The sequence below is a fragment of the Diabrotica virgifera genome, chromosome 2 (genome assembly GCF_917563875.1).
Source record: "Diabrotica virgifera virgifera chromosome 2, PGI_DIABVI_V3a".
NCBI classification, from domain to species: Eukaryota; Metazoa; Arthropoda; class Insecta; order Coleoptera; family Chrysomelidae; genus Diabrotica; species Diabrotica virgifera.
Window position 1 is genome coordinate 15,367,999 of NC_065444.1, and position 23,333 is coordinate 15,391,331.

Consider the following 23,333-nt stretch of genomic DNA (forward strand, 5'->3'; position numbering starts at 1 on the left):
TCGCTTAAACCAATAAATTTCAACTTGTAATTATCCATTTCTTGGCCTACTTGCTCTAATCTGCCGTTTTCATATAAGGTTCTTACATTCCATGCTCCAATGGCTATGGTTTCTCTTGTGTCAATTTCGGTCTTGTCAGTTGTGTTCGGTCTATTTCTTGTATTTTTATTCACTGCCTTTTTCTTTGCCATATCCGTCATCGTTTGTGAAGTGTTTTGTGGGTTTTTTTCAGGTGCTAGTTTTTTGGATTCCCTTCTGGACTTTCCTCTAGCTGGTTACTGTTTTTATTCCATTTTATTGTTTTCCCATTTATTATTAGCTTATTAAATTTTACTTTTACATTTTTACCCTCATAGATCATTGTAATAACATTAAAATTCAAAATTCGATTTTTTAGAATTACGTGGTTTGTTAATTAGGCCGTCGATAGGTCTCTTCCTCGTGTTTCCAACCCCGTTTATCTTGCGTCGCTCTGATCCAGTTTTTATTTAGCCTTCTTACTCGTAAGTTCATCTTGTAGGTTGTAGTCGACCGACGCTTCTCTTATCTTCCCTTGGTCTCCATTTTAACAACCTCTTTGTCCTTCGCCCATCTGTCATTCTAGCTACGTGTCCTGTCTATCTCCATTTTAGTCTGGTTATCCTTTCGATGACGTCAGTCAGCTTGGTTCTTGGTCATTAGTTCCGTAACTTTTTCGGAATCCTGCCTGTTCTCTTGGTTGATAAGTCTCTAATTTCTTTCCATTCTTTTAACTAAACTTAGGTGCATAGAAATCGGCCCACTTAAAAATTTGGTCATTTTTGATGTCTCATATTTCCTAAACCTGTTAGCCGATTTAAGTGATTTTTTGAACATATTATAGCCTGATTCTTTAACAATACCACTGTAATAATATTGTTGCTAAACAGGTAAATTTTCATTGTTTACCGGGTGTACCAATCAAACTGTGTTTTTTTCTCAAAGTTTGCATCACCCTGTGGAATATTCTAGCATTTATAAAATACTGAAATTAAAACCCAACTATAGCATCAGGTTTTCTTAACATTCTGCTTTTTGATTCATTCGTTTATGTTGGATAATAAAAAAGTTAGATACTTTAACAACTCTAGACATGTTCTTCATGAATACACGGTGTTTTTAAATAAGTGCGACAAACTTTAAGAGGTAATTCGGCATGAAAAATGAATAACAGTTAGCTTTATAAACGTATGTCCGCAAATGTTTCGTTTCCGAGATACGGGATGTTGAATTTTTTCTTACAAACTGACGATTTATTTATTGCTCTAAAACCGGTTGAGATATGCAAATGAAATTTGGTAGGTTTTAAGAGCTAGTTATTGCGGATTTTTTGACATAAAATTAAGAATTTTATATTCACCATTAGCGTGCATACGGGTAATATGATCGGTCATATTACACGTATGCGCGCTAATGGTGAATATTAAATTCTTAATTGTATGTCAGAAAATGTGCAATAACTACGTCTTAAAACCCACCAAATGTCATTGGCGTATCTCAACCAGTTTTAAAGCAATAAAATAAATCGTCAGTTTGTAAGAAAAAATTCAACATCCCGTATCTCGGAAACGAAACATTTGCGGACATACGTTTATAAAACCAACTGTCATTATTTTTTCATGCAAAATTATCCCTTAAAGTTTGTCGCAGTTATTTAGAAACACCGTGTATTGATAAAGAACATGTCTAGTTGTTAAAGTACCTAACTTTTTTATTATCCAACATAAACGAATGATTCAAAAACAAAATGTTAAGAAAACCTGAGGCTATTGTTGGGTTTTAATTTCAGTATTTTATAAATGCTAGAATATTCCACAGGGTGATGCGAACTTTGAGAATAAAACACAGTTTGATTGGTACGCCAGGTATACAATGAAAATTTACCTGTTTAGCAACAATATTATTACAGTGGTATTGTTAAAGAATCAGGCTATAACATGTTCAAAAAATCACTTGTATCGACTAACAGGTTTAGGAAATATGAGACATCAAAAATGACAAAATTTTTAAGTGGGCCGATTTCTATGCACGTATGTTTATTATTCGCTTAAACAACTTAGGGAGCGTTCAAATATTACGTAACGCGGTTTTTGAATATTTTTGACCACCCCTCCCCCCTACGTAACGCACCTTAAGGTGATACAGTAGCGATCAACAGGTAGCCAAAACGCGTTCCAAGATTGGGGCTGTAATTTTGAATATTTTTTCGAGATATTTGGCACACGTATTCGTAATATAATAAAGAATGGCGGTACAGAGCCCAATTTGAAAAATATATTAATATGTGGAAATTACTCTGTAATTAAATACAATATTAAAAAAACGAGCCTGTACCGCCATTAAGAAGAACAAAAAAATACACTTTCTTCAAATAAACTTTTTATCCGATGCCTAGATTTTGTGTCATTTTGGAACTACTAATGAAATAAAAAATTTTAGTAGTTCCAAAATGACACAAAATCTAGGCATCGGATAAAGAAGTTTATTTGAAGAAAGTGTATTTTTTTGTTCTTCTTAATGGCGGTGCAGGCTCGTTTTTTTAATATTGTATTTAATTACAGAGTAATTTCCACATATTAATATATTTTTCAAATTGGGCTCTGTACCGCCATTCTTTATTATATTACGAATACGTGTGCCAAATATCTCGAAAAAATATTCAAAATTACAGCCGCAATCTTGGAACGCGTTTTCGCTACCTGTTGATCGCTACTGTTTCCTCTTAATGCGGCGTTCACGTATTACGTAACGCAATTTTTGAAGATTTTTAAGATTTTAACCCCCCCCCCCCTCCAACCTGCGTTACGTAATACTTGAACGGCCCATAGCATAAATGGCTGAGGACGCTCGTCGGTCTGTAATTAATTCTCTAAATTTGCTTTGTTTCCTGCTTTATGTAATAGAATCATAGTAGCGTTGTTCCAATTTGTTGGAATATTGTCGTTGTGAAGGCACATATTGAAAAGTAGTTTAATTTTTTCAAGTAATATATCTCCTCCAATTTTAGTGCTTCTGACACTATTCCATCTTCGCGTGGGGTTCGATTATGTTTCATTCTCTTCAGGGCCTATTTGATTCTGATCAAATCAACTAAACCATATTTGTGGTCAAACATATCTTATTGAAGTGTTTTCGAGTTATTTTTGAAAAACCACCCAAAAACATACATTTTTAGATAGGAAATCAACAATTTTAAGCGTGAATGACTAGGAAAGCACAAATCGGCACTATATAACTTTTTTCTTTGACATGTTTCCTATGCGTATCCCAATATCAACTTTATTGGTATATGGCGGTAGAAAAAGTATGACTTGAGGATTAGAAAGTTCAGAGGAAGAACTTGTCTTATTTTGTATAGCAGGCCAGTGTGCCAGACTTTATCAAAATCCTGCGAGACATCCAAAAAGGCTGCATCCATAAATATTATAATATACTAATTCGTGGCTAAAAAGTTCTTAAAATAACTGCTTTTTATATAAAAGCAGACTAAAAACCTAAAAATTAAAGGAATAACGCAGAAAACATAAAAAATCGCCGATAACTTAATTAACCTATGAAATGCCAAAAGTGTCAAAATTTCGTAAATGTCATTAGTGTCAAAAATTAATAACAGTGGAGTAAACGTTCCTGCGGTTGGACCAATTAGAAACAAGCATTACGGCGCGGTAAATTTGAATCACTCCTCTTGGTTAAAAAACAAACAATATACTACATTCGCTCTCGCGAGATTTTTTTTGACACTGTCGTTAGTAATTTCTTTTTTGAAAAGTTCAGTTGTCAGAAGTGACTGGAAATTACTACAAAACCAACGCACCTGCTCATATCCAATATTATAAATAGTAAACACAGTAAACAGACATAAAAATAACATAAACCTTACGCCAATCAATAATTATTTATTTAAACCATTATAATGTATTGATAGCAAATGAGAAAATTATTTATTGTACCAAATAAAAATATTTTGTAGAAATAAACTTCACAAAATTTTATGAGATTAGTAGACACTCCCACTATTTCTAATAATTCTTCTTTTTTTAATGAAAGATTATGTTGATTTTAGCAGTTAATAGTGTGAGGTAGGAATTTTTGTGTTGTATGTTTCCTATTCCGAATGTGTCAAAAAAAATCTCGCGAGAGCGAATATAGTATAGTAGTAGTTTTTCAAAAAACCTTTGATATTACTGAAAGTAGACTTCTACAGGCTTGCCTATTTTGGGTATTCTTTTTCTCATAGGCATCTTTCAGTGCGTCACAGTTTTGCGATTTCTTTCTAACGCATTAAATTGTATGTGACAGAAAAAAAAGGTACGTCTGTGATTACAGACATTTATAACATTTATTCTAGTTGCCGATAGATGGCGCTAATCGAAAAAAATATTTACGAATTATATAATATATCTACGAATATAATCTGTACAATTTATAAGACTATACAAATCAAAGAAAATACCATTTTATAAATGCAATAAACACAATTGATTTGTTTTTATGCCAAATTGCAAATAAAATGTGACAACTCTCACTAAAATGTCATGTTAGAATAAATGTTATAAATGTGTATTATCACGGACTTACCTTTTTTTCTATAATTTGTGACGCACTGAAAAATGCTCATGAAAAGGACCAAGTTAAGATGATTTGTGCTACTTTCCACAAAAGGAGTTGTATACTAATTGTAAAATTATTTATTTCTAGGTTGAGCATGACGCATCCTCCAACAAAGATGGTCTATGTTTAACGCTTCTCGTAGCATTCCGTACACCCTTGGAAGAAGTGCCAATTATTGGAAAGTGCGTCTGGCACGAGGTGTCCAAAGACTTAGGTGATAAGTTGTTGCTGAAAGTAGCATCCAGGAATGCGACTTTCTGTCTGAATACTATAAGATGAGTTCTTTCCCAACAATATTTTAGATTATATTTACACTTCAAATACTGTGTATAAATGACTAATAAATATTAAAAACGAGAGAAGGGATAAAGATACTAGTCCTCAGTACACTGTCCTTTTTTGAAAATGATTACAAAAGACGTAAAAATGGTTTTACATGCTTCGTTTGAGCGAGAGTACCACTTTCTGAAATTTTCAGAGTACAGGATGGACTCTTTTCCGCACGCACAACACCTAAACCTGTAGCTCCAGTGCGGTTATGTTCTGTTATTGCAATACTATAATTTTTAATTTCAATCTAAAGATTATACAAAAAATTGAAGAAAAACCTTCTGTGTAAAAGGTATATTTATTTTAAAACCCCAATAAAGGGCTACAATTACAAAACAGAACGTTTTCGCTCTAAAGAGAGCATCATCAGTGTTCTTTGCAAGCTCTACACTGACAAGAACACTGATGATGCTCTCTTTAGAGCGAAAACGTTCTGTTTTGTAATTGTAGCCCTTTATTGGGGTTTTAAAATAAATATACCTTTTACACAGAAGATTTTTCTTCAATTTTTTGTAATTAATGGTATACAGCCAGCTACAGGAAATGTTTCCTAATGGATTTTAAAGATTATACGTTAAAATTAAATAAATTATTTTTGTCGGACAAAAATAGAGGGAGCGATCGTCGAGTGTAACACCCGCAAGATGTCACTCTAGCGTGGTACGGTTTTGTTATTAAAAAACTCTTAATTGTCAATTGAAAGTACTTAGGGCATCTTTAGGGTGTCGGACTTGATGACCGCTCCCTTTTTTGTCCGACAAAAATAATTTATTTTATTTTAACGTATAATCTTTTAATTAAAATTAAAAATTATAGTTTTGCAATAACAAAAGATAACCGCGCTAGAGCTACAGGGGGCGACTACGAACTCCCCCACGCTACCTAGATTTTAATGGGTTCAGTTTTATAGTAGGATTAAAAGCGACTACGAACTGTCCCACGCTACCTGGGTACTTAGATAATATTTTTGTGAACATATGTATATAGTTTTTATTTTACTTTATTGTAATTAAAAAGGAACCCAATTCCCAAAGCATGAGCGAAAATTTTAAATGATTAAATAATGAAACTATAACAATATAATCGAATAAAGTTAATAAATCTACAATAACTTATATACAATAACAAAAACTACAGTTAAGCAATAACAATGCTTAATTCTAATGTCTGATTAGTGATTAAAATAAGTAAGAGTGAACACTATATTTTAGATTTTAAAAGTTAGCTGCATAATAATTGCAAACTGACTTAATGAAGTCTAGTTTACTGATGTTTTGATTAACGTAATATGCATTTAGCCCATTTTCAATAAAATCAACTTTTCTTTTTGCCGTGTTATCAAGTTTTTTTTTTCGAATCTATGTGCAGTTCTAATTTTCACATATACTTCTGCTTGAAAATTTAACAAAATGTCTGTAAATTTAAATATGTCAAGATGTGATTTATAAAAACATTCGTTAAATTTCGAGTGAAATGATTCACATGCGTTTGTAGTAAATATAAGAGATGATGAATTTGAAGCCCACATGTAAGGTGGAAATGTTGAATCTTTCGTTAAATAATGATCAATTAGGTAATCACAAAATTGCAAAACTCTGTCAACTTCTGACATAATATTAAAAACTTCATCAGAAAAAAGGTCACCAACATCATTTGGATAAATAAGGAATGCCAAAAAACAATTTTAAATATTTTCCAATAACAGTTTAATTTTATATTCCGAGGACAAACCTAAATTTTGAATTTTTCGGTACCGATTTTGTGTTAAATGAAATTTGCAACAAAAAATAATAATGTCGGGCCACACTAACTTGGTTGCATTTTGAATTGCTATTTCAAAATCAGAAATTATCCGCTTCGGTTTGAAATTTAAATTCAAATCTGTACATATTGTTATTAATGTATCAAAATTACTTTTGTACGATTGCTGTGATTTATTTGGTAACAAACAAAATACTAGAGGAACATAAAAACCATTTTTGTAGCCACGTATAGTAAACATCTGACAAAAATATTCAGAACAGTATTGAAAAGTTCCATCTACATACAAAGAATCTACATTACACAAAAAGTAAAGATTTGTGAAACAGCTAAAAATTGCGGAATTATTTTTCGTAGATAATAAAAAGTTTTCACTTGTATTTGTTTTTAAATTTAAGTTAACTAACACTTGTAAAACTTCTTCCTGTGACTTGGGCAATGATGGTGTGGATTTTCGTCTTGCAGCATAGATATTTCTTCGAACGCAAGAAATGTCTTTCGTCGTCAGCGGTAAATTGCTGAAATTTTCCTTCCTCAATTCCTTGTGGACAATCTTTAAAGGTCTTTCACATGTATCTTCTACAGCTTCCCTCTTTGTAGAATAACTAAAAATTTAATATGAGAATATAAGTGAATAGCTGAAAATATTTATATTCTTACTTTCAACTATAATCAAATTTGGAATTTCCGGTCATTAAGACTTAATCCCCAAGTTTCTCGGCGATGGGGCAGCAGGTACTTGGGATTAATGGATCCAGGTAGTTCGTGGGGCAGTTAGATACCGCGGCTACAGGTTTAAGTGTTGTGCGTGCGAAAAAGTGTCTATCCTACACTCCGAAAATTTTCAGAAAGTGGTAGACTCACTCAAACGAAGCAGTTAAAACCATTTTTAAGACTTTTGTAATCATTTTCAAAAAAGGATGTTGTACTGGGGACTATACGTTGAAGTGAGGCGTAGAGAAATGAACGATTGATTTCAAGAGATCGATTTTAACTAACATTGTTAATACGGTTGTGGTCTACATTCCAACCTTTTAATCATAACGTTTTCTGTAAAATATATATTTTATATTTGTTAACATGTGTATAATATTTATTCAAAATATACTTTATTTCATTACATCAATGATTCTTTGTAATTTTAGATCCAAAAGTATACGATATTTTTGTACCACCTGACTATCCCAACGACCAATGTCTGGAACATTCAAAAAATAAAAGAATTAGCTGTAAAACGAAAACATCTTACATACATTTTAGTTCGTTCAGAGAGAACCATAAACGCCCTTACTTACGTTTCCTAATCGCCCTAATCTTCTTTTTTGTCTTCTGCATATTTTATCCGCATCGAGTGAAGATAAGGAATTCTTTTCAAGAAAACAAACACGATTCAAAATATTGAGTTAAAAAAAACTTTATTTACATACTATATCTAAAATCGTATAAAAAATACAATCTACAAAAATAAATAACGTTTGGTTCAACAGTACCAAAAAAACAAAGTTGAAAAAATACTTACCTATTATGTAACATTTATACACAACTTATAAAAATAAGGCAAAATTTAAATTCCTGAGAATGTACATTTAAGGGAGGATTATTAAGTAAATGCCACATATTTAAATAGTCCGATACATAGTACAATGGGCCAGGATAGCTCAGGCAGTAGGATGTCCGACTTCCACGCAGGCGTGCCGGGGATCGAATCCCGGCGAGAATATCTAGACGTATTTAAAAATGTCTATAGGCCCCAGGTCGACTCAGCCTGAATAAAATGAGTACCTTGGGTAAAACCGGGGGTAATAATAGACGGATGAAGCCGTAGCATTTGCCCTGTTACCTTCCTTGTATACCGTAGGCCCTAGAGATAGCAGACTACCCTGCTATAATCCCAAACACAGATCACTTAATTCTCTTTAGATGTTTCACGGAGGTATCTCAAGGTCATCCTAAACTAAATGTCATTTTTAGTAATGATACGTTTTTTGACATGTCGGCATGCACCTGGAGTGAAGATTTCTTCTTTATCACTGAGTCTGAGTGTCATTATAATTTGTCAATTGTTATCATTGTCATTGTCAGTATGCCTTTATCTTTATGTCAGTAAATGTTTATCTGATTGTTAGCAATAATAAAAAATCCTGATTTAGATAAAATTGATTCAAATACAGTTTTTGAAACAAAACGAATGTGATTTGAAGATCCCTAGGAAGATAAAATTCCTAGCTTACATTTGCATGGTGAGTTCAACAAGTATTTGTTATTAGAGAACAAGTAACACAGTTAGTGGTGTAGGGAAGCAAACGAATGTAACACCAAGTAAGTAACCCCTACTTAAAATATATAATTAATAAAAATTATTTTACGTGAAATGAATATGGTTATTATCAAATCAATTATATTAATTTTTTGTTTTAGTTGAAAGTCCTTCAACAAGTAGAGATGCACACATGTTTCAATCATTTGAGATACCCTTTTGTAGAAGTATTTGGAACTCAATTTGGAAGATAACTATTAATAATTTCATTTGTAAAGATACGATTTGTAAAAAAGTATATACAAAGTGGTTTTGCTGGTATTAAATAAATAAATAAAAATACGTTGTCATGTCTTATTTTTTCCCAAATAGTATTTTGTATATTTGAAATTAAAAATAATTTGCATATTTTAAAACCAAATTATTTTTTTTCAACTATACAAATATTTTAACCTAACATTTTCTTCCCACCAAAATTACATTTTGAAATTCCCGCTTGCATTAATTCCGATACAAGCGGCATGGAGCGCTATTTTTCATATTTAACCAAAGCGTTATCGTGAAACATCTAGAGGAGGTAGGTGATCTGTGAATCCCAAAGCCGCGTTAGCGGTATAAAACGGGAGACTATTATTATTACATAGTCCAATAATATTTTAAATAACAATTTCTGTTATTAAATTAAATTAAACAAATTTTTGTTTCATTTATTGTTTTCTATTTTCAGAACGATTTCCGAAGTGGAAATCGAAACGTCATATAAACTTAATTTTACAGTAAACTTGTGGCTTATTCGCAACAAAAATACTACATAAAAGTGTGGATATTTAAATATGTTTATTTCTAATAGCTCTCCCCGAAATGTATAATTAATTAGATAGACATTTAAAAACTAATCTAAATACTTAATTATATCAGTCAGTGTCTTTGAGACTATCGGTTTATAAATGAAAAATTGTAAGTACAAATATTTTATACAAACAACAATATTATATGCTCCTTCTTAGAGACATCTCTCAGTGCGTCACAGGTTTTCGATTTCTTTCTAACGCATTAACGGCCGGTTTCACAAAGTCAAGTTAAGAGATAACCAGAGGTCACCCCAATATATTATAATGGGTGAACCTCTGGTTATCTATTAACCACAAGTTAACTTTACTTTGTGAAACCGGCCGTAAGTTGGAAGTGACAGAAAAAAAGGTACGTCCGTGATTGAAAAGTCGTTTATAACATTTATTCTAGCTGTTGATAGATGGCGCTAGAATCGAACAAAAAATGATTTATGTATTATCTATACGACTATAAACACGTTCCTTTTTATAATTGAAATAAACACAATTGATTTGTTTTTATACCAAATTACGATTACGATTCTGACAACTGTCAGATTTAACTAAAATGCCATGCTATGATTCTATAAATTCCTAAAATCATATATTACATAATTAATGACACACTGAAAGACTGAGAAGAACTTTAAATTATAATGGGTAAATATTTTTTCCGATTATAGCGCCATCTATCAACAACTGGAATAAATATTATAAATGTGTATGTATCACGGACCTACCTTTTTTTCTGTCACTTGTGACGCACTGAAAGATGCCTCTGAGAAGGAGATTAGCATACTTATTTCCTTATTTTTTTTCAAGTCTGCCCTAAAAATATTTCGAAAAATTATAAGATTACTTGTTATGTCTTCTGATTTTTATCTATGGTTTATTAGTACGTTTTCTTCTCCAGGAAAATGAAGTATGACATTACTTAAATCTTTTTCTAGTGCCGACTCCAGTAATGAAGTTTGGCTATAATATAACCATTGCAAATTCGTCTATATCTTCAGCTTTTCTTAAAAGCGTCTGTGTTTTTAACACGGGCCAGTCGCGAATGTTTTTCAGCGAGGATATTTATCGTCTACCAAGACCCATTTTTCCTTCGAGATTACTCATCATAATCAACTGCAACAACTCTTATCATTTCTAAGTAAATAACAAACGTTTGTTATAGAAAAAGACAGCAAATACAAAATAAGTGATTGATGTGATCTTCATGGGTATTCTTTCATTTTTCCGATTTTATGTGTCTTCAAACAAGTATAGTATCACTAAAAAAAAATTTTCAACAAGAGTGATTTGTCTTACTTTTAAATTGAATACAAGGTATAATATGAAAATAATACAGGTTTATGCCCCAACAACAGGCCATGATGAAGAAGTGGATATATTCTATGATATCAAAGCTGCTCTTAAAGACAATCAATGACATTTTACTTTTATATGTGGTGATTTTAACGCCAAAATAGGAATGAGATCCAACCCTACAGAAACTCGAGTGGGAAACTTGGCTTGGATGGTAGAAATGAACGTGGCGAAACACTGTTAAGGTTCATGCTTCAACACGAACTATTCCAAATGAACAGTTTTTCAAAAAGGAACCACAGAAAAAGATGGACATGGCAAAGTCCTGATGGAAAAACTCAAAACGAAATACATTTTATTATCACTGACAAAAAAGATACAGTTAAAAACATTACGGTTCTAAACAGATTTGTTGCCAGTAGCGATCATAGAATGGTACGAGGTAAAATAGAAATAAGCTTAAAAAAGGAGAGGTATAAGATGATTAGAAAGAACAAATCAAAACCATGGATGAAACCATCAGATGTAGATAGTTTTCAGCAATGTATTTCAGACATACTTAGCAGTCCTGAAGCAGAAAGTAATATAAACGACTTAAATAATAAATTAACAAATGCCTTACTGAAAAGTCAAAACAAATTCTGCCCTAGAACTCAAAAAGAAGAGAAGATCAGCCAAAATACCAGGCAACTAATACAGAAAAGAAGAGAAATGACAAGCGACACGGAAACTAACGCTAACGAACTACAAAAATTAAATAAAAAAATATCCAAAGCTATTACATAAGACACTCGAAAATACAACCAAGAACAAATCGAACATACCATCGATAACAATAGAAGTATGAAAGTATTGAGAAGAAGACTAAGAACGGGGACAAGGCAGATAATAAAGATTAAAGATAGAAATGGTCATCTTACAACCAACAGAGAGGAAACCTTTAAAATAGTTGTAGACTTCTACAAATTGCTGTACACAAGCCAACACAAAGAAAATAGCAAAGAAGATCAAGTACCAGAACCAAGGATCAGAATTGCTACCGGAAATCAAAATAGACGAAATAAAACTAGCCCCAAGAGAAGCTAAGAATAACAAGTCTTCAGGCGAAGATTATTTAGTTACTGATGCAATCAAAATCAAAGGCACTTGTCTTCTTAAGAAAATAAAAACCTTTTTAACATGTGTCTTTTAGATAGTAATATACCCGACAAATGCACAATGCTGAAGTAATTCTATTGTACAAAAAAGGAGATCCCCATGAATTAGAAAATTACAGACCTATAAGCCTTCTTAGTCACTTATACAAACTCCTTACAAGAATAGTAACGAATCGCCTTGAGAAAAAACTTGATTTCTACCAGCCAATGGAGCAAGCGGATTTCGTACCGGATTTGGAACAAATGATCACCTACAGAGCATTAAAACGGTAATAGAAAAGACTATCGAATATAATCGACCACTCGTTTTGGCTTTTGTAGATTTCCATAAAGCCTTTGACACGGTCGAATTTGACAAAATTCTGGAAGCACTACAAGCAAGCCGCATTGACTACCGATACAAAAGGTTCATTTACAATACATACAAGAGCGCAACTATGTCGGTGAAACTACGGACCATATCCCAATCGGCAGAGGAGTCCGACAGGGCGATACCTTATCGCCTAAACTGTTTACCGCAGTACTAGAATATGCGTGTAAAAAATTTAACTGGGAAGAGCGAGGCCTGAATATTGACTGTAGAAGATTTTATTCTCTGACAACCTCAAGGAGATATGTACAATTCTACATGAACTTCAGTTAGTGTGTACCAGTGTAGGTCTTAAAATAAACATCTCCAAAACAAAATTCAAAACAAACCTAGTACCTAGCGGAACTATCAATATTGGAGACAACGAAGTAGAGCTAGTGGAAAAATACATATACCTTGGACACAAAATAAAGATCACAAGAGACAACCAAACATGCGAACTACGAAGAAGAATAAACCTAGCATGGGCAGGCTATGGAAAACTCAAAGACATCTTTAAAAGCGATATACCAATTTCTTTAAAACGTAAAACATTTGACCAATGTGTGTTGCCTGTGATGACTTATGGTGCCGAAACTTTGACATTGACAACTACAACTTCTAAAATGCTGCAAATAGCCCAGAGAAAAATGAAAAGGTCAATGCTGAGTATTTCGCTTCGTGACCGAGTTAGAAATGAAGACTTAAGACGAAGAACAGGAGTTACCGATGTAATTTCCCGAATTGCCACCCTGAAATGGAACTGTGCCGGACACGTCGCCCGAATCAGTGATGGGAGATGGACGAAGAGATTACTTGAGTGGAGGCCGAGTTAGACAAAAGAAGTAGAGGAAGACCACCTACTCGTTGGACTGACGATCTCAAGAAAATGTCAAGAAATTGGATGCAAAGTGCTCAAAATAGAGCACAATGGACAAAAATGAGAGAGGCCTATGTCCAGCAGTGGACGCAAAGGGCTGGATGATGATGTGTCCCAAATATGCTGTCTTTCGCCTTTTAATGGTGCTCAAAAGTTCTCCATCTCTGCCCATTCTGTGCAACACCACTTCGTTCGTCATAATTACTTAAATAAGGTTTCTAAATTCGAAAGTAATACACCCTTATGGCATTTGATAAACACAGTAACTTAATTTTTGTGATCGGTTACGCCATATACGCATTTAATAGATCAAATAACAGTGTTTGAAACGGCTAAGTAATGGTGCTGGAAGAGGATACTCGATGAGTTATGTTGCAACTAAGAAAGTCAGTCATTACTGACTGAATTGCTAAGCCCCGTTTTGTTTTGTGTGTGAAGCCTGTACATGCCTCAGGAGCATAAGAAGTTGTCAGTTTCTGTATTTGAATTTGTGAACAACAGCATGATTTCGAGATTTCAAGGTTATTGCCTATCATCAGGCAAACGCAGGTGTACACTTAAATTCAGAGAACACAGATAATATAGTCACCCTTTTTGATATTGTTTTATTGTTAACACGTTAGGTGCCCATGACGCACGAGTAGCGTCGCGATGGTTTTATCAAAGGTACCAATGACGCATAAGTGGCGTCAGTAGTACTGTGTTACTAAATGAACGATATAAGTACGTGGTACACCAGACAAGTGGCGCTTGTTCAATATGGGCACCGAACGTGTTAAATGGCAAGGTTTTCTTCTGAAAGTCCTTGGAAAATATACCGCTCTACTGGAAAAGAAAACTGTGAATAAATTATAACATCACATATTTATCTATATTCTGATTCTCGCCAATTGCACATACTGCAACAATTTTTTTGAAAAATAGCAGTAACAAATGATTTTGTTTCAACAAAATATGCTTATTTTTGTAAATACACAACTTGTAAATATAACAATTTCAACAAATAAAATAATAAATTTGTTTCATATTTCGACTCATCGAGACACATGTTTTGAAAACAATTTTGGAAGATGTCCGAAAAAATTGTTAAGATAAAAGTTGGGGCATAGATAGGACCATCTTTTAAAGATATTTTCAAAAATACAGGGCCAACCATACTGATACGGTGGAACAAACTTATCTTTTTTTAATGAAACACCCTGTATATTTTTACATTTTTGAACTCTCCTCGATGTTCTCGTTTTTTTAATATAAGTTTTTGCAATGTTATACGAGGCAGTTTAAAAGATAATTACATTTTTTTATTAATTTCACTATGAATACCCTGTATTTTATTATTTTAATAAAATACTATTTTATGGTACTCTATTATTTCTTAAACATTCCCTATACCTAATTGCTTTAATTTGTGAGTTTTGGCCATGAAAATATTAAATCGAAAATATTTTTTAGGTAATTCCGTAAAAAAATAACTTTGTTCCGTCCTATTAATATTGGCAGCTCTGTATATTCAAAAACATTGTTAAATTATGATCCTATGTATGCCCCAACTTTAACCTTAACAATGTTTTTCGTATCTCTTACGACAATGAGCAATTGGTCTTCCTCGCACTAATGCACCACCCTGTATATATTCACAACGTCAATCTTTAGTCTTTATAGCTCTCGAACTATACACTTTTCAATATTAAGATGTTACAAGATGTACAGTTGAATCCATGATTCTTTACCCGTGCTTCATCATTTAAAGCATACGAAATAAGTCGGAAATTTACTAAACGCAACAGCATAAAGTGACAGAAAGTGGCTACTGCTCCGATCGCGGATTAAATTACAAAATTTGACGTTAACAAATAAATCTTCTTCTTCATGTGCCGTGCTCGATTATCGAACGTTGGCTATCAAATTGGCTATAGTAATTTTGTTAACGGCAGCTCGGAAAAGGGATGCAGAGGATCTGTTATACCATTCTCTCAGGTTTTTAAGCCATGACGTTCTTCTTCGACCTGGCCCTCTTCTTCCGTCTACCTTGCCTTGTATTATTAAATGGAGTATATTATATCTCTCTGGGTGTCGCATAACATGGCCAAAATATTCAAGTTTTCGATTTTTAACTGTTCTGACGACTTCTGTAACTTTTCCCATCCGGTGCAAAACAACTTCGTTACGAACTCTATCCACCCAACTTATTCGTAGGATTCTTCGGTATACCCAAATTTCAAAGGCTTCCAATTTCTTGAGAAGAGTATCTGTTAAAGTCCAACCTTCGACACCGTACAAAAGAGTAGAGAACACATAACATCTCACTAATCTAATTTTAAGATTCAAAGTAATGTTGTTTCCACATAAAAGTTTCTTTATCTTAAAGAATGCAGCTCTGGCCTTCTCTATACGTATTCTAATTTCTTTGCTCATGTCCCAGTTCTCATTTAGATTACAACCAAGGTAGGTGATACTGTTAGTTCTCTCTAATTGTTCACCATAAGCTGTTACTACTTCCGGTTGTATTGGCGTCATACTGACAACCATCACCTTGGTCTTTGCAGTGTTTAGCTTGAGTCCATATTCATCACACGTTGTGGTAATCCTATTAATCAGATGTTGAAGTTCTTCATAATTGCTCGCAATTAACACGTGTCATCCGCATATCTCAAATTATTAATATTGACGCCATTCATTTTGATACCACATTGAGCATTATCCACTGCTTTATTGAAAACAAACTCAGAATAGATGTTAAATATTAGTGGGGACAAAATGCAGCCCTGCCTTACTGCTCTTCGTATTTGAAGTTCTTCAGACGTGTCCCAGCCAATCCTGATGTTTGCACGTTGATGCCAGTAAAGATTTTTGATAATGCGTAGGTCTTTATCATCAATACCCACTTTTTGAAGAATAGCAATCATTTCCGTATGTTTTACCCGATCAAAGGCCTTCTCAAAGTCAATGAAACACATATAAACCGGATGTCCGACATCTCTGTACCATAACCTGAATACTAAACAGTGCTTCTCTGGTCCCAAGGTTATTGCGGAATCCAAACTGTGTATCACCAAGCTGTTCTTCTATTTTTTGGTACATCCTAGAGTGCAAAATTCGTAGAAATATCTTTAAAACATGACTCATCAAGCTAATGGTTCGGTAGTCACTACATCTTTTCGCGTTTGCTTTTTTAGGTATCGTCACAAAAGTCGACAGCAGCCAATCCGTTGGTATATAGCCAGTTTGATAAACTTTATTAAAAAGATGGAGAGATCTTTTACCTGAATTTTCGAAGAGCTTTATTATTTCATTCGGTATTTCTTCTGGTCCCGTCGCGAATACATAGACAACAAATAAATAGAATGTAAAATTTTAGTTTTGCTTTAAAATTTTAGTGCAGAATTACAGCAACGTTTGAAGTAGCTTAATAAATTCTTTTAATATCATTATAGTGATGTTAAATATTTGTTATAATATAAATACTTGACAATAAAATATTTTCTTTTTGTTATTTGTTTAACTTTTGCGGAAACTTAAACAAAACCATTCCTTAACTGTGAATGAGGCAAACTTTGTATGTAAATTAATGGCAAATTAAAATTCACTTACCATACAATTTCAAACTTCAATATAAAATTAGTTGTGAAAATAACTGTTTGTGTAGTATACTGTCATATAATTTTTATGGGAAAAATTTAGAAAATTAATTTATGCCAAAGACCACGAGATCATAGATTTTTACCGGCCTGTATATGGCCAAAAAAATAGTATAAATTAGTCATAAGTAGTGTTTCGTGGAAAGTGAAAATCGTTCAGTATTAATGATTCTATGAACGGACTTATACAGTGCGGTGGAATAAGTGTTGCCCCCCCTGTTAACTTGTTTATTTTAAGAATATAAGCAAAACGCTCGGACAGGTCGATTTTTAAACTAACCATAGTATATTATAGCATTAACGTTTCGAACTTTACGGGATTCCTCTTCAGGTGACAGCCATAACTTTGATTTTTTTAAATAGGAAAATACATCATGTGACACCTCATTTAAAAGCTCTTAAAATGCTGATTTCAAAAATGTATAATACTTTAATCCTGTTTGAGAGCGTAGGCGTAAAATTTCGGTCGAATTCTTTCTAAATGCAATCATTTTTTTCAAATCCTTAAAAAACTAATGAATATTTTTGAAAAATTTAAACGCAGAATGAAATATTACAGTATTCTCGATGGTCCAAAGTCCCTGAGAACTCCTATAATGTTTATTTTAATAAGTCACAGTGGTGAAAAAAAGAGAAAATTAAGTGTGATTTTTAATTTCAAATATATCATTCAAAAGAAACTTTTTGTTTATTCTAAGGGACTGTCAGCCCTCGGTAATAATCTAATCTTTCATTCTGCGTTTAAATTTTTCAAAAATAATTATTAGTTTCCTCAGAATTCGAAAAAAAAAATAAATGCGTTTAAAAAGAGTTCGACCGAAATTTTGCGCGTACGATCTCAAAAAAGATTAAAGTATTATACATTTTTGAAATCAGTATTTCAAAATCTGTTAAATGAGGTTTCACATGATGTACCTTACCATTTTAAAAAATCAAAGTTATACCTGTCACCTGAAGAGGGATCGCGTAAAGTTCGAAACGTTGATGCTATAATATACTATGGTTAGTTTAAAAATCGACCTGTCCGAGCGTTTTGCTTATATTCTTAAAATAAACAAGTTAACAGGGGGGGGGCAACACTTATTCCACCGCACTGTACAATTAATACGGTCGGATTAGAAAGTACATATATTCGCTTTAAAGTGAACAATAGGACGTTTATAAATGCTTCTTAGAAGGAAAGACGGTAAACACAATTGTTGAGTTTTAGAATATCGGGTTTTTATAGCATGTAGAAACACAAAAGTAATTTTGGTATCTCCTGGAATTTGACGAAACGGAAAAGTTTTATACAAAAATAATTTGTTCTTAAGAAATGAAAGTAGGGATGTAATGTGTAGAAAAGATGTTTTGTGATTGGCGAGAGAGACGGAGGAGGGAGAATAGAGTGTTGGAGTCATGAGTTGAGGAGAAAAAAAGTGGTACTGTGTAATGAAGATCTGACGAGAGCAGTCCAGTTTTTGAAAAGTAAGAAGTCTGTGTAAAGTGGTGAAGTTGGTGTCCGTATAAGCAGAAGCGTGTTGAAACGAAATCGTTGATCGAGTTGAGAAGTGCAATCTTCTCGTGTCCGAAGAGATTCCTGTTTCTGTCTGGAACGAGTAGCCGGTTGGTATCAATTTGCACAAGATATCGAGCAGAGAGAAAACTGAGGAGAGATTTCGAGCGAGTGTTATTGTTTGTTTGTGAAGCAGTTTGGACGAGAAGGATCGTCACAGCATCCGAGGAGCACGTGTGGGAGAAACGAGGGCTATACAATCCAAGAGAAGAAGTAAAGAAGAGAAAAAAAGGTTAGTAGATTATTTGTGAAAAGGAGAGAGTTGTTTTATATCACATACCATATTTGTTTAATTTTTATTGAACAGTTCTACAGCATTATTTAGTCATTCATGAATTCAAAGAAGAAATAAGTAATCTATTCAAAAGGTGAAAAGTAAATTTTGTTTTTTTTTTATATATTAGTAAGAACAGTCTAACGCAGAGGTTCTCAATCTGTGGTACATGTACCACTGGTGGTACATATCATTATTGCACGGCAGTGGTACACAAAACACAGAAAAAATTAAAATAGTAGTACTTAGTAAGTATTGATAATACAATTTAAAAATATAGGTGGTACCAAAAATAATTAAAATAACTGTAAGTGGTACATCACTCAAAAAGGTTGAGAACCGCTGGTCTAACGAATTATTTAAATGAAAATTTTGTTAAAAAAAGGAGATAGCAGAATTAAAGATTAATTTATTAGATAAGAAATAGTTGCAACAAAATTGAGTTTTAGCATACATTTAAATCTTATATTTATGGTATATTGGATAAATAAATAATATTTATAGAATTGAGTATATTTATTTTGTCTGGATGTCCTGGATGAAGTAAGCAACTAGAGATACTAGAAGCCACAAACTAAAGTTAATACATTAATGTAATTTAGCCCTGAGAATAAATTTTATAGGAAAGTTTTATTTAATATTGGTTTTGTTTCCATAAGTAATTATTAAAATAATTAATTAATCGAAATAAGAATATATCGTGGGCATACTGCAAAAACTGACCAAGTCAAATATCGTGCTTTCGAGATAATTGATGTTGAATATTCTGTCATTTTATTTGAATTTTTTTTAAATCATTTTAAAAGGATATGTATTTTTTCTTTCCAGGTATTAAATGGTTGAAGTTAGTGATTCTAAGTAGCTCTAAAAATCGCATTAACCTTTTTGTTTTTCGAAAAAAAATTGACTTGGTCACTTTTTGATGTAGAAATTTGCTCAAATTTAAATCATGGTCACAAAAAGATGATCATTTATCAATAATAAATCACAAAGAAAATACTTCTAATTTTATTTATTTACTAGACAAGGCGAAAACGGCGGGTTCAAAGGGAAAAATATTCCCATGAGATTTTTTTGCATAATCTCATTCGTGAGATATCCCAGAATAAGGTTCAAGAAGTCGCCCACGTGAAAAGTGGGCCAATTTTTTTTTAATCAAATTGCAATAATCAATATTTTTGGCCCGAACAATTTTTTCTTTAATTTTTTGGACCATTCTGGACAAAAAAGGTCTCTTATAATTTTTCTCTAAAGTTGATCGTTTTCGACTTATAAGCAATTTAAAATTGAAAAAAACGAAAAATGGCGATTTTCAAGGCTTAATAACTCGGTTAAAAGTTATTATTATGAAAGTCAATATATGACTAAATCAAAGTTTAAAGCCCCCACTACAAGATCCTGAAGAAATTTTTGCCATTATTTTATTACTAAGCTGTTATTTTTAAGTAATAATAATAAGCGCCATGCACGTGTGCGGCCGCTGTAAATTCTGAGTGCGAGAGAGAAGCCATTTCAGCAGTCCAATTGTGCATCTCACTCGCACTCACATTTACAGCGGCGTCAATACGATCTAACCGCTCATTGTTTTTAATTAAAAATAACAGCTTAGTAGTAAATTAATGACACAGATTTCTTCAGGATCATGTAGCGGCGACTTTAAACTTTGATTTAGTCACTTTCCGACTTTCATAATAATAATTTTTAACCGAGTTATTAAGTCTTAAAAATGGCCATTTTCGCGTTTTTCAAATTTTAAATTGCTTATAACTCGAAAAAGATCAACTTTAGAGAAAAATTATAAAAGAGCTTTTTTGTCCAGAATGGTCCAAAAAACCTAAAAAAAAAATAGTCCGGGCCAGAAATATTAATTTTTGCAATTTGATTAAAAAAAATTGTTAAAAAAAAATTGGCCCACTTTTCACGTGGGCGACTTCTTGAACCTTATTCTGGGATGTCTCACGAATGTGATTATGCAAAAATATCTCATGGGAATATTTTCCCAACGAACCCGCCGTTTCCGCCTTGTCTATACAGTGTCAGGCTGAAGTTTCAAATAAAAACATTTACTTTATTTTTTAAATTGGAAAATGATAACAACAATGTAAACGTTTCTCTACTAGAATTAATCTGAATCCGAATATAGGAGAAGTAGAGCTAATCTGAATCCGAATCGGACAATACTGATGGCTCTGGAGCAACATCTTCCCACTCTGATGGTATTGACTGATAGCTAAGCATGGAAATCAGAAGGAGTTGTTCCTGTCTACACAATTTTAGAAGATCCTGCTTTTTAAGTTTAGAAATAGGAATTTCTTTGGAGTAAAATAGTAGTTGAATTTCTTTTATAAGATTTATAACTCGTTTGTTACGCCCAATTACATTGAACATAAGAAAGTCTGGATCACTATAGTTGTATTTAAAAAATATATTGCGGTTTGTCTTCTTCATATCACATACATATAATTTTTAGCCAATTAACACGATTTCAGTTTTCGTCAATGGTTCTATTTTTAAGAGTACCTACATTAGCAGCTAGAGTATTTATATCAAGAAAAGCATTATACCTTAATTCCTGTACGTTATATGCATCACTTTTTTTGTTTCGGCCAGTCTAAAAATGTGTAACTAATCATGCATAGTGTATACTGGAACATTTTTTTTAGCATTTTCTATGGCACTGTGCATGTAATCTACTTCCATGTAAGAATGCCCAGATTCTAAAAAATTATGTTGCACAATATTTAAATTGTTGAACACGTGATCGTTCAACAAATAAACATACAACGTATAGATAAAACTAAAACATAGAAAAGTGACCAAGTCATAATATCCAATTGTCGCAGTTCAATGTTGACATGAATAAAATATGAATAATATTTCATGCAAAAGTGACCAAATCAACATGTTCATTTCTTCCAGTCCGTTGATACGCATACCCAGACATAGACATTTGTATGTTATGTGTGTTGCGGCATCAAACCTTATAATTTTGCCTTGGGAATTTGTTCAGGTATTCGGTTAGTTCTTTGGAGTGACTTGGTCACATAAACTAAAAATCGATAAAAATTGACTTGGTCAGTTTTTGCAGTATACCCACGATATATCAATCTCATAACAGAGAGAAAATACAGAGCATAGGAATACATAACTTCTAAATGCAAAAACACGACAAAAAACAGCAAAAATCCAATATACTGACAGTGACAAGTAAGTAAACAAACAAGAAACGTCACAAGTTATACTTAAAATCTGAAAATGCCCCGAAGCTTCCTTTTTGTACCTATCTCTTTTCGATGTAGTGAGTCTAGAGCGTTCATAAAAATAACATGTTTTTACTTAATAACAGGCGGTAGCTGGTTTGTCTTTAGTTTCATGCGTGGAAGAGAATGATACTAGATAAAAAGTATGTGTTTTATCTCGCCAGGTATTAATGACGCACGGGTAAAGAATCCTGGACTCAACTGTATTTGTTGTATTTTCATTTTTTTAATATAATTTTTGATGTAACTTAGTTGAGAAAAAATATCATCACCAAAATAGTCGTCTCAATAATACATTTTGTGGAACTATAAAAAAGAGAGTGTTCAATCGAATGTTTCACCCAGTTCTCAACTATTTCAAATTCAACTTCGTTTAACAAATTATCAGTCCGCCAGCCCGTTCTATTCCTCAGCCTATAAGGCTGGATTTATGTTAGGAGGTGGACGACACGGCTGTCTTCCAGGGCACATTGAAGAATCGTCTCATATGAAAAGCATTGGCTAATTTATCATACAACGGAACGGGGCTACTCCAAGGACGTGCTGCGACGTGCGCTTTCTATTGTTCTACGGCACAATCCCGTCCTAACATAAATCAGCCTTTAAACGACTTCACTTAAGAATCACCAATCAACTGGAGACGAAACATCTCAAAATAATACTTATTAAAACCAGTTGAAATTATCTGTTATCCATTATCAATTTAAGTTGTAGTTTATACCGCTCCGCTTCTTGTTCCTTTCGTCTTAACTTGATTTTGTATTCTTCGATGGTTTTTCTAGCTTCCGCCAATTGCCTAGAGACTATTTCCAGTTGCTTAGCCGGGTTTTCTATGGTTCTGTTTGGTACGGGTATTTCTTTGTTTCCATTTGTTATCTGAATCATTCCTCCAGAGATCTAAAACAGATTTATACAATTAACTACACTAATTAAAATCATAGCACAGTACAGAACAATTTCATTAATAAGCCACATACTTCCTCAAAAACATTCCTCAAAATAATACATGGAAGACTATTACAAAATAGTATTTTGTATAAAATATACAAAAAAAAATAGAAGAATATACAGGGTGTAACAAAAATACAGGTCATAAATTAAATCA

At 32.9% G+C, this 23,333-nt stretch overlaps 2 protein-coding genes across 6 annotated transcripts in view; one reads left to right on the forward strand and one right to left on the reverse strand.

Moving 5' to 3' along the window:
• The window catches only part of LOC114345720 (8-oxo-dGDP phosphatase NUDT18), a 62,138-nt gene extending 54,292 nt beyond the window's left edge, over positions 1-7,846 (forward strand). For all 3 annotated transcript variants that reach the window (XM_050643421.1, XM_050643420.1, XM_028296511.2), the window contains exon 5: positions 4,717-7,846. In XM_050643421.1, the coding sequence (XP_050499378.1) occupies positions 4,717-4,908 (192 nt within the window). In that variant the 3' untranslated portion in view covers positions 4,909-7,846. The remainder of the gene's footprint in view (positions 1-4,716) is intronic.
• LOC114345755 (GA-binding protein subunit beta-1-like) overlaps positions 7,113-23,333 on the reverse strand; it is a 52,005-nt gene continuing 35,784 nt past the window's right edge. For all 3 annotated transcript variants that reach the window (XM_028296558.2, XM_028296542.2, XM_028296550.2), the window contains one exon: positions 7,113-23,125. In XM_028296558.2, coding sequence (XP_028152359.2) covers positions 22,910-23,125 — 216 coding nt within the window. In that variant the 3' untranslated portion in view covers positions 7,113-22,909. The remainder of the gene's footprint in view (positions 23,126-23,333) is intronic.